At 43.7% G+C, this 17,039-nt stretch overlaps 1 protein-coding gene across 1 annotated transcript in view; it reads left to right on the top strand.

Moving 5' to 3' along the window:
• The window catches only part of LOC139549511 (START domain-containing protein 10-like), a 29,903-nt gene extending 13,194 nt beyond the window's left edge, over positions 1-16,709 (top strand). The window contains exons 4-6 of the mRNA XM_071360086.1: positions 2,499-2,616; positions 11,868-11,920; positions 15,951-16,709. Of these exons, the coding sequence (XP_071216187.1) occupies positions 2,499-2,616; positions 11,868-11,920; positions 15,951-16,163 (384 nt within the window). The 3' untranslated portion in view covers positions 16,164-16,709. The remainder of the gene's footprint in view (positions 1-2,498; positions 2,617-11,867; positions 11,921-15,950) is intronic.
• Positions 16,710-17,039: the final 330 nt, after the last annotated feature.

Raw genomic sequence — 17,039 nt, 5'->3', positions numbered from 1 at the left:
GAGAGAACTTACAGGACGGTATGTCTCCAGGAACAGGGTTGGAGAGAGAACCTACAGGACGGTATGTCTCCAGGAACAGGGTTGGAGAGAGAACTTACAGGACGGTATGTCTCCAGGAACAGGGTTGGAGAGAGAACTTACAGGACGGTATGTCTCCAGGAACAGGGTTGGAGAGAGAACCTACAGGACGGTATGTCTCCAGGAACAGGGTTGGAGAGAGAACCTACAGGACGGTAGCTCTCCAGGAACAGGGTTGGAGTCTTGGACAGCCCTGCACTTCCCCCTCAGTGTTTGTAAATCTGAAGAAACCAGATGAGGGTCAGCAACATGTCCGAATGTCCCTGAAGTCCTATTGGAAGTCTCAGTGGATAGCCAACTGGTTGAGCGACGCTCTACAGGGAGAAACAGAAGAGAACAGACCTGCAGCATAGTGTCCCTTGACGTCAGTGGGAAACATGCTGCAGTGGGATTGTCCACTCTTTATTTAAATGAACATGTCTTGGAGTATCTTTACTGGTTGTGTGTGTCTACGTAGGTGCAGTTTGATAAAGGTGTGTCGTGTGTTTAAATGTGTGTTTAAGTGGACTATTTGCTCACTGTAGTAAGATTGTATTTGGTTAAATAATCTTCTGGCATTTGAATAAAGCTTTATCGGTCCGTGCCGCTGCTAATGCTGGATAAAGCCTTTGTGCGTGTGTGTGCGCTGGATAGGGCAGTGGTAGCTCCGGGTTAGATCACTCAGACAGTACGGCGGCTCAATGCCAAACTGAAAATGTATCTCCTTCCGATCTGTCCTTCACGATCTGTCCTTCCGATCTGTCCTTCACGATCTGCCTTTCACGATCTGTTCTTCACGATCTGTTCTTCACGATCTGTCCTTCAGGATCTGTCCTTCACGATCTGTCCGTCACGATCTGTCCTTCAGGATCTTTGAGAAGTTGAAAGCAAGATGGTAGAACCTTGACTTGAGCTTATTGGAGGAGCCTTCTAGAACCCTTATAATACCGCTCTCCTTTCTCCTGTTCAATCAGAACTGACAAGACTAGTCACCTAGGGCAGAAAGGAAGGGGATAACGGTTTGGTTTGGAATTAGGCCCACATGCTGTGGTTGTCTTTCTGCCCAGTGGAGGAAGAGAGCGAGATCGAGGCATCCTGTGTAGAAGGAAGCACTCAACACATTTCTCTTTCTTTTTCTCTCTCTCGTGTGTGTGTGTGTGTGTGTGTGTGTGTGTGTGTGTGTGTGTGTGTGTGTGTGTGTGTGTGTGTGTGTGTGTGTGTGTGTGTGTGTGTGTGTGTGTGTGTGTGTGTGTGTGTGTGTGTGTGTGTGTGTGTGTGTGTGTGTGTGTGTGTGTGAGATCAATGTTAAGTGGAAAACTCATGTGACTGCTGCTGCTGTAAGCTTCCACACTCAACAAACCTGCAAGACGCTATAAAAAACAACATACATCCACATACAAAACATCCACACAAACATAGCTACTTTTCTCACATTGAGTTTAGTGAGAGGTGAGAGTTATTGGGTTTAGTGAGAGGTGAGAGTTATTGGGTTTAGTGAGAGTTATTGGGTTTAGTGAGAGGTGAGAGTTATTGGGTTTAGTGAGAGGTGAGAGTTATTGGGTTTAGTGAGAGGTGCGAGTTATTGGGTTTGGTGAGAGTTATTGGGTTTAGTGAGAGTTATTGGGTTTGGTGAGAGTTATTGGGTTTAGTGAGAGGTGAGAGTTATTGGGTTTAGTGAGAGGTGAGAGTTATTGGGTTTAGTGAGAGGTATTGGATGAGACATGGTCACATGACAGAGCTGTAGATCTACAGGAGAGGAGAGAGAATCACTTTACTCCACAATATGTATTACTTTGTGCAGTAAACTCTTGATAAGTGAATATCATCTTTTACATTTAAACTCTGTTTAAGTGCAGGGCAGTTCATCTTTTTTTAAATTCAAATTAATTTTGATTGAATTGCTTTGGATATTTGCATGTGTTAAGGGTGTGTACTGGAGGCGAAGTCAGGTGCAGGAGAGCAGAGTGTAGTTGACAGGTGCACTTTTTTATTCCGGTCCAAACGAAAGCAGATAAGTACATAAAACGTGCCCAAACACGGAACATAAACAAAAGTCTGGCGCGTAACAATACTCACATAACATCAAAACAATTTGACACAGAGACATGGATGGGAACAGAAGACTAAATACATTCAGTGTGATTAGGGAATGAAAACCAGGTGTGTAGTATGGAACAAGACAAAACAAATGGAATATGAAAAATGGAGCGGCGATGGCTAGAAAGCCGGTGACGTCGATCGCCGCCCGAACAAGGAGAGGAGCCGACATCGGCGGAAGTCGTGACAGCATGTTCTGGCTGTATTGTGCACTCATGCAAAACAAACCCAAATATCTGGAGTCAATTGTATTTACAGCAATTGAACTAAGTGTCAGTGGTTGAGACCATTTCCTCAGATAGGGGTGTTCTGTGCTAACTAGGGCTGTTCCATTGTTCCTGTAGAAATACCCCCCAAAGAAGGACATGGTACGAGCTGTGTCCATCCAGACTGGCTACCTGATCCAGAGCCACGGACCGAACCACTGCACTCTTACCTACCTGGCACACGTGGACCCAAAAGGTAATACACACAAGACTCAGTGGAGGTTTCTGAGGGGAGGACGGCTCATAGTAATGGCTGGAATGGAGTCAATGGAATGGTATGAACCACATGGAAACCACATGTTTGATACCATTCTATTGACTCCATTCCAGGCATTATTATGAGCCGTCCTCTCAGGAGCCACCAGGTGGTTAATGTGCTTGGAGAGTTAATGAATGATTCATACTCAGGACCTTCTTTCAACAGAAATTGCCATAGTAACTGCATCTGGAGGACAGGGACAGTCCCGCATCTCTCTCTCTTGTTCTCTCTCTCTCTCTCTCTTGTTCTCTCTCTCTCTTGTTCTCTCTCTCTCTCTCTTGTGCTCTCTCTCTCTCTCTCTCGTTTTCCATCTCTCTCTCGTTTTCCATCTTTCAATTCAGTTCAATTGACTTTATTGACATGGCAAGTTCATTATTACTCACATTGTCAAAGTGTATATATATATATAAAAAAATTATATAAATAAATGGTGGGACCAACAGCAATAATAATAGTAGTAGTGGACATGGTATTACCAATAACAACAACAATATTAATCAGAACAACAATACATTAAAGCAATGGTAGTAGACCAGTGTCAACATGACTGAGAAGACACATGACATGGTATGAAAGACGAAACAAAACAAGATGGGAAAAATGATCAACATTACATTGTACTTTTCATTGGCTGTCCCTCAGGTTGTGGCAGGAGGACACATATTTGGCTGCCAAAACTGCACATTTTGGCTTTTCACCCAATAAATATGAGATTTTTTTCTTCATCTTTTATAGTTTCAAATTCTTTGTATTGAATTATAATTTTGGGAAATAAGTATTCTCTTAGGTCTGAGTATTTGTCACAGTGTAATAGGAAATGCATCTCTGTCTCTACCTCTCCCCTGGAGCAGAGTGAGCACAGCCTGTCCTCTCTGGGCAGCCAGGTTTGTCTGTGACGACCGGTCTGTCTGTTTAGAGCCAAATAGCATTGAAGTTTACTTTTTTGTGGTGTCTTTCCAATAGGTGATATATTTTTCTTTTTGTTTTGTGATGATTTGGTTGGGCCAGATTTTCTGAGTGCTGTCCTGAGGCTCAATGGGGTTGGTTTGGGTTGGTGAACTGAGCCTCAGAACCAGCTGGCTGAGGGGACTCTTCTCTGGTTTCATCTCTTGACATTGTAGAGCTGTGTGATGGAATGTTTTAGGGTCACTTGTTTTTAGATGGTTGTAAAATTTGATGGCTCTTTTTTCTATTCGAATGAGGAGGGGGTATTGGCCCAATTCTGCTCTACATGTGTTATTTGGAGGTTTTCTTTGCACTTGCAATACCGTCTTGCAAAACTCTGCATGCAGTATTTCAATTGGATGTTTGTCCCATTTGGTGAATTCATTATTAGAGAGTGGACCCCATACTTCACTGCCATATAGAGCAACTGGTTCTATAACCGATTGGAACATTTTGAGCCAGATTCTAATTGGAATTTCTATTTTAATGTTCCTTTTAATGGCATAGAATGCTCTTCTTGCTTTGTCTCTAAGCTCATTCATAGCCATGTGAAAGCTACCTGTGTTGCTGATATTTAGTCCTAGATATGTGTCGTTTTTGGTGTGTTCTAATAGAACTGTGTCCAAATAGAATTTATATTTGTCATCCTGATTTCCTGACCTTTTTTGGAATACCATTATATATATATATTTTTTAGGTTAATGGTCAGAGCCCAGGTCTGACAGAACCTGTGAAGACGATCTAGGTGCTGCTGTAACCCCTCTTTAGTGGGAGACAGCAGCACCAGATCATCTGCGTACAGCAGACGCTTGATTTCAGTGTTGTGTATCTTCTAATGTTTTTGCCAATTCATTAATGTAGATGTTAAATAGTGTTGGACTTATTGGGCAGCCCTGTTTCACTCCCCTTCCCTGAGAAAAGAAGTCTGTTTGCATGTTGCCAATTTTAACCGCACATTTGTTTTTAGTGTACATTGATTTAATAACATATGTTTTCCCTCCAATACCACTTTCTATTAGTTTATAAAAAAGACCTTCGTGCCAAATTGAATCAAATGCTTTCTTGAAATCTACAAAATACGAGTAGATTTTGCCTTTGTTTTTGTTTACTTGTTTGTCAATTAGAGTGTGGAAAGTGTAAATGTGGTCTGTTGTACGATCATTTTTTAGAAATCCAATCTGGCTTCTGCTCAGGACGTTGTGTTCGTCAAGGAAATGATGTAGTCTGCTATTTATAATACTGCAGAGAATTTTCCCCAAGATGCTGTTAACGCAAATTCCTCTGTAATTATTTGGGTCAAATTTGTCTCCATTTTTATAGATTGGTGTGATCAATCCCTGGTTCCAAATATCGGGGAAAATACCTGCAGTGAGGATAATGTTGAAGAGTTTGAGTATAGCCAATTTGAATTTGTGGTCTGTATATTTGATCATTTCATTTAAAATACCATCAGCACCACAGGCCTCTTTGGGTTGGAGAGTACATAGTTTTTCCAATAATTCTTCTTCTGTAATTGGGGTATCCACAGGATTCTGATAGTCTTTGACTGCTGATTCAAGGATTTGTGATTTTTCTTGAATATCTTTTTGTTCTGGGCTCTTTGTTATATTGCTGTTGAGGTTTGCAAAGTGATTTCTCCACATATCCCCATTTTGGATAGCCAATTCCTCCTGATGAGGTTTGTTTAATTTATTCCAATTCTCCCAGAAGTGGTTTGATTCTATGGATTCCTCAATTCCATCCAGCTGATTTCTAATGTGCTGTTCCTGTATTGTCCTTAGGGTGTGTTTGTATTGCTTCAGTGTTTCCCCATATTGAAGGCCTATTGTTCTGTTGTCTGGTTCTCTGTGTTTTTGATTAGATATATTTCTCAATGACTTTCTTAGATTTTTGCAATCATTATCAAACCATTTTTCATTATCTGTTATTTCTGGTTTGCTCTTATGCTTCTTTAGATTAGCCAAAGAGGATAATTTGTCAAACATAAAGTTTATGTTCCAAACGGCCAAATTTACACCTTCGTTGCTGAAGGAGAATGTTAAGGTTAAAACGTTGTCCAGGAGAGATTGTATTTTTTGGCTACTAATTGCTTGTTGGTAGATGTCTGTACTGTTTGCACTCCATCTATAGGCCTGTTTAGTACCATGTAATTTATTGGGCCGTGATGCTTCATGGTTGGGTTCTGCTCTTCTCAGATACACTGTGATTTTACTGTGGTCTGAGAGAGGTGTTAGTGAGCTGACTGTGAAGGCTCTGAGAGACTCTGGGTTTAGGTCGGTGAGGAAGTAGTCTACAGTGCTGCTGCCAAGGGATGAGCTGTAGGTGTACCTACCAAAATAGTCTCCTCTCAGCCTACCATTGACTATGTACAGACCCAGTGTTCGACAGAGCTTCACGAGCTGTACTCCGTTTTTGTTTTTCACTTTGTCATAGTTGTTTCTGTGGGGGTATGTGGGAGGGAAAGGTTGTTGCTTCCTGGTAGGTGTTTATCCCCATGACTGTTAATAGTGTCTAGTTCTGCTGTTCTACCATTCAGGTCTCCACAGACCAGTACGTTGCCTTGGGCCTGAAAGTGACTAATCTCCCCCTCTAGAATGGAGAAACTCTCTTCGTTGAAGTAGGGTGACTCTGAGGGGGGAACGTATGTGGCACAGAGGAAGACGTGTTTATCTGTCAAGATAGCCTCCTTGTTGATTTTTAACCAGATAAAGAATTCTCCTGTTTTGATCAATTCGATTGAATTAATTAGTTCATATTTATACCATATAAGCATTCCCCCTGAGTCTCTGCCCTGTTTGATTCCTTTTAATTTAGTGGATGGTATGATTATCTCCCTATAACCTAGTGGACAGCCAGTGGAAACATCACCTCTGCACCATGTTTCCTGTAGTACTACAATATCAACATCATCCATTTCTTTCAGGAAGTCTGGGTTTCTGCTCTTTAGCCCAAAAGCAGAAGACTTCAATCCTTGTCAATTCCAACATGCAACGTAAAAAGATTTCATAACTCTTTACCTTCAAAATGAGACAAACACTAACAATCCAAACAAGAACTATTAAAATAGGATTTTTCAATTAAAGTAAACTCTTATTATGCAAATGTGATTTGTTTATAATTTAAGATAGCATTTGTGTCATGCCACTTGGGTGGATGTAGTGTGAGGATGGTGGAGTTCTTGTGCTCATGACCCTCGGCCTATCACATGTGAGCATCCATGACCCTCGGCCTATCACATGTGAGCATCCATGACTCTCGGCCTATCACGTGAGCATAGTAGACTCAGCATGTGTTTGATGTCACTCATTTGGTTGGTGGGGGCTGGGCCAGTTGCTCCTCTCACAGCCTGTGCGTTGCTCTGCCTGCTGGGCTGTGGCTCCTCCAAGTGTGGGTCTGCGGTGGGGGGCAGGGGGGTGGGAGGCCTCGTCTGGGTGGCTCTGAAGCTCGTCTGGGGTGGTCTGCTGCGCTGGCTGTGGTGGGCATTGAGGTTGTTGGTGCTGTGGTCGTGGCTGGGGGGTCCAGGGTGCTGGTCCGGGGTGTTGTCTCGGTGATCTCGGCGGGGTGGAGATTGCTCCGCTGTTCCTGGGTGGAGAGGTCGGGCTGCGGTTTAGAGCGACGTCCTTGAGAGTCTTGGCAAGGATGGGGACTGTCTCCCTGTACAGGTGAACATGGTCATAGAGACAGTCCAGATCGAGGGTGGGCCAGCTGTACATTGGATCGCAGGGCACAGTCCCGGGAGAGGCTGGCGTTTATTCTTTGGATTTGGCAGGGTGGAAGTCCTTCCTCCGTAGAAGGGTTGACACCACGATTCTTGAGTTGGGGAAGATTGCGGAGGCCTTCTCAATCACTCCCCGTAGTGAAGTCGCCACCCTCTCCTGCTGAGCACGCAGGTCGTTGCTTCCGGTGTGTATGATTATGTGGCTTGGCGACCCGAGATGGGCCTTATCAAGCAGCTCCATGGCACTCTGCGTTGTTGGGCACCACACCTTTCTCGTTTTGTGTCTAGGGAAAAGTTTCTTCTCCTGAACAAACTTCCCATTTGAGTCCATCAACAGAACGATGTCAGCTAGTGTTTCTTCTGTTTCTCTCTCAATCTCTCTCTCTCGTTCTCAGCTCTCTCTCAATTCAATTCAATTTGCTTTGTTGGCATGACGTAACATCTCTCTCTCTCGTTCTCTCTCTCGTTCTCCATCTCGCGCTCTCCATCTCTTGTTCTCCATCTCTCTCCCGTTCTCATCTCTCTCTCTTGTTCTCTCTCTCTCGTTCTCCATCTCTCTCTCTCTTGTTCTCTCTCTCTCGTTCTCCATCTCTCTCTCTCTCGTTCTCCATCTCTCTCTCTCGTTCTCCATCTCTCTCCATCTCTCTCCATCTCTCTCCATCTCTCTCCATCTCTCTCCATCTCTCTCCATCTCGTTCTCTCGTTCTCTCTCTCTCTCTCGTTCTCCGTCTCTCGTTCTCCATCTCTCTCTCTCTCTCTCTCTCTCTCTCTCGTTCTCCGTCTCTCTCTCGTTCTCCGTCTCTCTCTCTCTCGTTCTCCGTCTCTCTCTCTCTCTCTCTCGTTCTCCGTCTCTCTCTCGCTCTCCATCTCTTGTTCTCCATCTCTCGTTCTCCATCTCTCTCTCTCGTTCTCCATCTCTCTCTCTCGTTCTCATCTCTCTCTCTCTCTCTCTCTCTCTCTCTCTCTCGTTCTCTCTCTCGCTCTGTCTCTCTCTCGCTCTGTCTCTCTCTCTCTCTCTCTCTCTCTCGTTCTCCATCTCTCTCTCGTTCTCCATCTCTCTCTCGTTCTCCATCTCTCTCTCGTTCTCTCTCTCTCTCGTTCTCCATCTCTCTCTCTCGTTCTCCATCTCTCTCTCTCTCTCTCTCTCGTTCTCCATCTCTCTCTCTCGTTCTCTCTCTCTCGTTCTCCATCTCTCTCTCGTTCTCCATCTCTCTCTCGTTCTCCATCTCTCTCTCTCTCTCTCTCTCTCTCGTTCTCCGTCTCTCTCTCTCTCGTTCTCCGTCTCTCTCTCTCTCGTTCTCCGTCTCTCTCTCTCTCTCTCTCTCAATTCAATTAAATTTGCTTTATTGGCATGACGTAACAATGTATGTATTGCCAAAGCTTATTTTGGATATTTACAATATGAAGAAAAAAAATGAGAATCAAAATTGTCAACCGGACAACAGTAACAACAATAACCAAGGGTCAAAATAACCATACATTGAACAATAACAATAAGCATACAGTAGAGTACATGTGCAGGTTGATTGGTCTGTCAGACACTGTCCCTCAACTTATGGCAGGCAGCAATGTAGTGCGCTGCCAACCCACAGCTCTCTGTGTCCTCCCCCAACAGGACTGGTAGCCTACTCTCATCAGAGAGGTCTTTCAAACCTTGAATAAGTGTTTCAAATTTGGGGAAATTACCCTCTAATTGTTTTATATTTTTGACATTTTGTCAGGAAATGCAGCTCCGTCTCAGGTTCTGCTGTTGTGCAGTGGTTGCACAGCCTTTCCTCTACAGGGAGCCAGGTTTTCCTGTGTCTACCCTTCTCAATGGCAAGGCTGTGCTCACTGAGCCTGTACTTTGTCAAGGTTTTTCTTAGGTTTTGATCAGTAAACATGGTCAAATAGTTAGCCACGGTGTACTATTGATTTAGGGCCAGATAGCACTGCATTTTGCTTTGTGTTTGTGCTTGTGTTTCCCAATAAGCAATGTAGTTTTGTTTTGACTGTGTTGTAATATGGTTTATTCTGATTGATTGGATGTTCTGGTCCTGAGGCTTCAGTGTGTTAGTAGAACAGGTTTGTGAACTCAGCCCCAGGACCAGCTGGATGAGGGGACTCTTTTCTTTGCTCAGCTCTTGGCATTGCAGGGCTTGGCAGTGATATGAGAGGGGGTCACTGTATTTTAGATGTTTCCAAAACTTAATTGCTCTTTTTTGAGTTTTTATTATTAGTGGATATTTGCCTAATTCTGCCCAGCATGCATTGTTTGTAGTTTTCCTCTGGACATGTAGGAGAATCTTACAGAACTCTGCATGCAGGGTTTCAATGGGGTGTTTATCCCATTTGATGAAATCTTGTTTTGTAAGTGGACCCCACACCTCGGTGCCATAAAGTGCAATTGGTTCAATGACATATTCAATTAGTTTTAGCCAAATTTTAATAGGTATTTCAATTTGAATTGGCTTTTTAATGGTGTAGAATGCCCTGCGTGCTTTCTCTCTCAGTTCATTCACTGCCTCATTAAGGTGTCCAGTTGAGATTATTTTTAAACCTAATTAATTGTAGTGTGTGCAGTACTCTATATATTTTGTACCAATTGAGACCTTTGGTATAATTCCCTGAGATCTGGATCTTCTCTGGAAAATCATTATTTTAGTCTTTTTGGGGTTTACTGCCAGGGCCCAGGTCTGGCAGTACTGCTCTAGCAGGTCCAGGCTCTGTTGTAGGCCATGTGCTGTGGGTGACAGCAGGCATAGGTCATCTGCGAAGAGTAGGCATTTAACTTCTGAATTGTGGAGACTTAACACCAGGGGCTGAGGATTTTTCTACAATAGTGGCTAATTCGTTGATGTAAATATTGAAGAGTGAAGGGCTCAGATTGCAACCCTGACGAAGGCCCCACCCCTGGTTAAAGAATTCTGTTATTTTCTTGCCAATTTTAATGCTGCACATATTGCCAGTATACATTGATTTAATTATGTCATATGTTTTACCCCCTACACCAATTTCAATAACTTTGTAGAACAGTCCTGTATACCAAATAGAATCAAATGCTTTTTGGAAGTCGATAAAGCAAGCGTATATTTTGTTATTATTTTGGTGAACATGTTTATCTATCAGGGTGTGTAGGGTGTAAATATGATCAGTTATGCGATGTTTTGGTATAAATACAATTGGGCTTTTAATCAAGACATTGTGCATATTAAGGAAGTTTAGAACACTTACATTTATAATACTACAGAAAAACCTTCCCCAGGTTACTGTTCACACAAATGCCTCTAATTGTTAAGGTCGAATTTGTCTCCATTCTTAAAGATTGGGGTTATGAGTCCTTGATTCCAGATGTCAGGGAAATAACCTACACTCAGGATCAAATTAAACAGTTTTAATATATCCAATTGAAATTTTGCACTAGTGAGTTTGAGCATCTCATTTAGGATACCATCAGGTCTGCATGTTTTTTTTTAAATTTGAGAGCCTGAAGTTTCTTATAGAGCTCCTGGTCAGTAATTGGGGAGTCCAATGGATTTTGATTGTCCTTTATAGCTTTTTCTAATCCATTCAACTTTTCATGAATTTGGCCATGTTCTGCGTTTGTGTCAATTTGAACGGTGTTATAGAGTGTTTTAAAATGGGTTGTCCATATGTCACAATTTTGTATCGCTAATTCCTCTTGTTTAGATTTTTTTCCGTTTTTTCCAATTTTTCCAGAAGTTGTTTGTGTTTATGGACTCCTCAATTAGTGTCAGCTGCTTGCTGTTGTACTGTGCTTTTTTGGTTCTGAGTGTATGTTTATAGAGTTTTAAAGTCTCACAGTAATGAAGGTGTAATTCACCATTATTTGGGTCTCTGTGCTTTTGGTTAGATAGTTTTCTACGTTTTTTTCCTTATAATTTTACAATCTGCATCAAACCAGTTGTCATCTGTGATCTTTTTTGTTTTGTTTTTTATCAATTTCAATTGTGCTTCTTTTGCCGTTTGCCTGAATATATAGTTGATGTTTTTTACTGCCAGATTGATGCCTTCTTTACTGTGAGTGAATGTGGAATCCAGAAAGTTATCTAAGAGTGTTTGGATATTTTGGTTCCAGGTTGCTTTCTGGTATTATTCTGTCTCTCTCTCTTGTTCTCTCTCTCTCTCTTGTTCTCTCTCTCTCTCTCTCTTGTTCTCTCTCTCTCTCTCTCGGTCTCTCTCTCTCTCGGTCTCCATCTCGGTCTCCATCTCTCGTTCTCCAGCTCTCTCGCACTCTCCTTCTCCAGCTCTCTCGCACTTTCCTTCTCCAGCTCTCTCGCATTTTCCTTCTCCAGCGCTCTCGTTCTCCAGCTCTCTCGTTCTCCAGCTCTCTCGCTCTCGTTCTCCCTCTTGTTCGCTCTCTCGCTCTCACTCTCTCTCTTAATTGCTTTCTCTCTGTTAAGATCTTAAAACTCTGATAATCTCGCCATCTAATTATCTGTAAATCACCCTTGAGCTATTTGACCCTGGATGACATGCCATGGTGTAACATCGAAATGTCTCCCTCTCTTCTTCCCTCACCCAGGTTCACTACCCAAGTGGGTTGTTAACAAGTCTTCCCACTTTCTGGCTCCCAAAGTAAGTACATTCCAGCTTGCATATGCCTACACTGCCCAGCATTACACTCCCACTCCCATCACCACATTATAATGCTGAAGCAAGGAGAGAGGGGAGAGATGGGGAGGATACATATGTGAGTGGCTGTTTGTGTCCATGCATTACCCTCTTACTCAGCAGAGTCTGGTTGTCAGGACACACGGGAGAACACCTATGTTTAATGTATGATCCCTCCTACGCATCCCTGGTCGAGAAGCGCGCGTGAGCGTGTTGAAATAGCCAATGGGATCTCAATAAGGAACGGTTAGGGAGAACCCCAGATGCTTAGATCTCAAACAGGTAGACAACACATTACAGCACAGATAGACAACACACTACAGCACAGATAGACAACACACTACAGCACAGATAGACAACACACTACGGCACAGATAGACAACACACTACGGCACAGATAGACAACACACTACGGCACAGATAGACAACACACTACGGCACAGATAGACAACACACTACGGCACAGATAGACAACACACTACGGCACAGATAGACAACACACTACGGCACAGATAGACAACACACTACGGCACAGATAGACAACACACTACGGCACAGATAGACAACACACTACAGCACAGATAGACAACACACTACGGCACAGATAGACAACACACTACGGCACAGATAGACAACACACTACGGCACAGATAGACAACACACTACGGCACAGATAGACAACACACTACGGCACAGATAGACAACACACTACGGCACAGATAGACAACACACTACGGCACAGATAGACAACACACTACGGCACAGATAGACAACACACTACGGCACAGATAGACAACACACTACGGCACAGATAGACAACACACTACAGCACAGATAGACAACACACTACAGCACAGATAGACAACACACTACAGCACAGATAGACAACACACTACAGCACAGATAGACAACACACTACAGCACAGATAGACAACACACTACAGCACAGATAGACAACACACTACAGCACAGATAGACAACACACTACAGCACAGATAGACAACACACTACAGCACAGATAGACAACACACTACAGCACAGATAGACAACACACTACAGCACAGATAGACAACACACTACAGCACAGATAGACAACACACTACAGCACAGATAGACAACACACTACAGCACAGATAGACAACACACTACAGCACAGATAGACAACACACTACAGCACAGATAGACAACACACTACAGCACAGATAGACAACACACTACAGCACAGATAGACAACACACTACAGCACAGATAGACAACACACTACAGCACAGATAGACAACACACTACAGCACAGATAGACAACACACTACAGCACAGATAGACAACACACTACAGCACAGATAGACAACACACTACAGCACAGATAGACAACACACTACAGCACAGATAGACAACACACTACAGCACAGATAGACAACACACTACAGCACAGATAGACAACACACTACAGCACAGATAGACAACACACTACAGCACAGATAGACAACACACTACAGCACAGATACAAAAAACACATTACAGCACAGATACAAAAAACACACTACAGCACAGATACAAAAAACACACTACAGCACAGATACAAAAAACACACTACAGCACAGATAGACAACTCACTCCATCTCTCTATCCATCACTAGGTTACTATATGGAGCAGACAACTCTCTATCTCTCTATCCATCACTAGGTTACTATATGGAGCAGACAACTCTATTCAAGTCTGCTCTGCTTCAAGTCTGCTGTTAATGATAATGCAGAGGATTTTCCCAAGGTTGACGCATATCCCCCGGTTCTGTCTCCACTTTAGTGGATTGGGGTGATCAGTCCTCGGTTCCAAATATTGTGGAAGATGCCAGAGTTAAGGATGATGTTAAAGAGTTTTAGTATAGCCAATTGTCATGTGTTGTCTGTATATTTGATCATTTCATTTAGGATACCATCAACACCAAAAGCTTTTTTGGGTTGGAGGGTTTGTATTTTGTCCTGTAGTACATTCAATGTAATTGGAGAATCCAGTGGGTTCTGGTAGTCTTTTTAATAGTTGATTCTAAGATTTGTATATAATCATGTATATGTTTTTGCTGTTTGTTCTTTGTTCTTTGTTATAGAGTCAAAATGATCTCAATTTTGGATAGATAATTCTTCGTGTTGTTGTTTGTAAAGTGTTTTCCAATTTTCCCAGAAGTGGTTAGATTCTATGGATTCTTCAATTACATTGAGGTGATTTCTGATCTGCTGTTCCTTCTTTTTCCGTAGTGTATTTCTGTATTGTTTTAGTGATTCACCATAGTGAAGGCGTAGACTCAGGTTTTCTGGGTCTCTATGTTTTTGGTTGGACAGGTTTCTCAATTTCTTTCTTTGGTTTTGCATTCTTCATCAACCCATTTGTCATTGTTGTTAATTTTCTTCGGGTTTCTGTTTGAAATGTTTAGATTTGATAGGGAAGCTGAGAGGTCAAATATACTGTTTAGATTTTCTACTGCCAGGTTTATACCTTCACTATTACAGTGAAACATTTTGTCCAGGAAGTTGTTTGAAAGGGATTGAATTTGTTGGTTTCCACACTGCTTTCCTTCCTTCTATAGCATTTCTGAATATTACTCAGTTCCTTTGGCTTTGATGCCTCATGATTGAGTATTGCTCTGTTCAGGTAGACTGTGATTTTGCTGTGGTCTGATAGGGGTGTCAGTGGACTGACTGAACGCTCTGAGAGACTCTGGGTTGAGGTCAGTGATAAAGTAGTCTACAGTACTATCACCTAAAGATGAGCTATACTGTAGATGTATCTACCATAGGAATCTCCTCGAAGCCTACCACTGTCTATGTACATACCCAGCGTGTGACAGAGCTTGCAGGAGTTGTGACCCGTTGTTGTTGGTTATGTTGTCATAGTTGTGTCTAGGGAGGCATATAGGGGAGGGAATACTGTCATCTCCAGGTAGGTGTTTGTCCCCCTGTGTGCTGAGTGTCAGGTTCTTGTCCAGTTCTGGCATTTAGGTCACCACAGACTAGTACATGTTCCTGGGCGGGGTGAGATCCCCTGGGCTTGGGGTTCTTTATTTGTCTGTCCCGCTGTGATGTCGAGGCTATGGTCAAGGTCTGAGGTGGGCTGTTCTGCTGGCTTCTGTGCGGGGGTGGCCACCTCTCTAGTGGGTTGTTCTCTGTCACACGGCATCCCCCTCACCTTCTCCTCCAACACTCTGATCCTCTCCTCTAGTGCTCTGTTCTTCTCCTGGTCCTGCTCTTTCTCCTGTTGATGTTGTCTCACCACAGTCCAGAGTGCAGATATGTCTCTCTCCACCCCCACTTCTCTGGGTCTGGTTGAGGGGGTGTTGTTGTGCTGGACTGTTGTCTGGTTGAGGGGGTGTTGTTGTGCTGGACTGTTGTCTGGTTGAGGGGGTGTTGTTGTAGTGGACTGTTGTCTGGGTCTGGTTAAGGGGGTGTTGTTGTGCTGGACTGTTGTCTGGGTCTGGTTAAGGGGGTGTTGTTGTGCTGGACTGTTGTCTGGGTCTGGTTAAGGGGGTGTTGTTGTAGTGGACTGTTGTCTGGGTCTGGTTAAGGGGGTGTTGTTGTGCTGGACTGTTGTCTGGGTCTGTGCTGACTGGAGTGTAATCACCTGCTGTTCCAGCTCCACCTGCCTTACCTCCAGATGGGTAAATGTATCCTTAATTTCAATGAGGGAGTAGTACTCTGTGCTGGGGGGTTGACTTTCCGCTTGGGGTTGCTCGTCTGTGGGTTTATGAAGAGGTCTGGTCTGACCCGCTCGGGGTGGGGCTATCTTTCTTAAGGGAGCGCTTCTCCTGCTGAGCTAATTCTTTGATTAGGTGAAAGTTTAGATTAGGTGAAAATCCTCTATCACTAGGTTACTATATCGAACAGACAACTCTCTCTCCATCCATAGGTTACTATATGGAACAGACAACTCTCTCTCTAACCCTGGCTAAATGCAGATCTCTCTGTCTGTATGTCTTTCTCTCTTTCTCTCTGTGTGTCACAGGCGATGAAGAAGATCAGTAAGGCGTGTCTGAAGTACGGAGAGTGGAAGCAGAGACACAACCCGGGATTCAAGCCCTGGCTCTACCCTGAACAGACTACACTACCCACAATCCCAGTGTCCGAGCTTAGCATCCAGCACGCAGACAGCCTGGAGAACATTGACGAGAGTACACTCAGCGAGATGCAGACACGGGAGGAGAGAGATAGCGACTAACACCACACACACACACACACACACACACACACACACACACACACACACACACACACACACACACACACACACACACACACACCTCAGTGAGATCGGAGAGAGACGGTGACTAACACCACCCACACCTCAGTGAGATCGGAGAGAGACGGTGACTAACACCACCCACACCTCAGTGAGATCGGAGAGAGACGGTGACTAACACCACCCACACCTCAGTGAGATCGGAGAGGAGAGAGACGGTGACTAACACCACCCACACCTCAGTGAGATCGGAGAGGAGAGAGACGGTGACTAACACCACCCACACCTCAGTGAGATCGGAGAGGAGAGAGACGGTGACACAAACACACATACCCACTTTCTCTTTCCTCTTCAGTTAGTCTCTTTGTCCTGAATCACTGCCTCTGTTGCCCATTGTGTCTCTGGATCACACACACATTCACAAGCCACACACACCGGTCCACTCTCTGTTCCTCAACACTACAGTATGAATGTATGTAGAGTTCAATCTTAAATACAGATTCCTACAAAGGTTTTCATATTTAATTTGTGATCCGAGTCTTTCTTAAACTTTGTGTGTGTGTGTGTGTGTGTGTGTGTGTGTGTGTGTGTGTGTGTGTGTGTGTGTGTGTGTGTGTGTGTGTGTGTGTGTGTGTGTGTGTGTGTGTGTGTGAGGTCTGACAAATGATTGACTTGATTAACAGATTGTTCTGGTCTGAATCTATCACACATACACACTGTTTAATGCCGCTTCTGCTGTGTGGCCTAGTTTGGAACCGGGATCCCCACTCTGGGTTGGCATAGCAACTCCCCGCTCAACTTAGCACCAGGGCTAGACAGGGAGGGGGAGGCAGGAGAGACCGAGAGAAAATGAGG

The sequence above is a fragment of the Salvelinus alpinus genome, chromosome 22, assembly GCF_045679555.1.
Source record: "Salvelinus alpinus chromosome 22, SLU_Salpinus.1, whole genome shotgun sequence".
NCBI lineage: Eukaryota > Metazoa > Chordata > Actinopteri > Salmoniformes > Salmonidae > Salvelinus > Salvelinus alpinus.
Note: the sequence above shows the minus strand (reverse complement) of the source record. Positions and strands in the feature narration are given on the sequence as shown.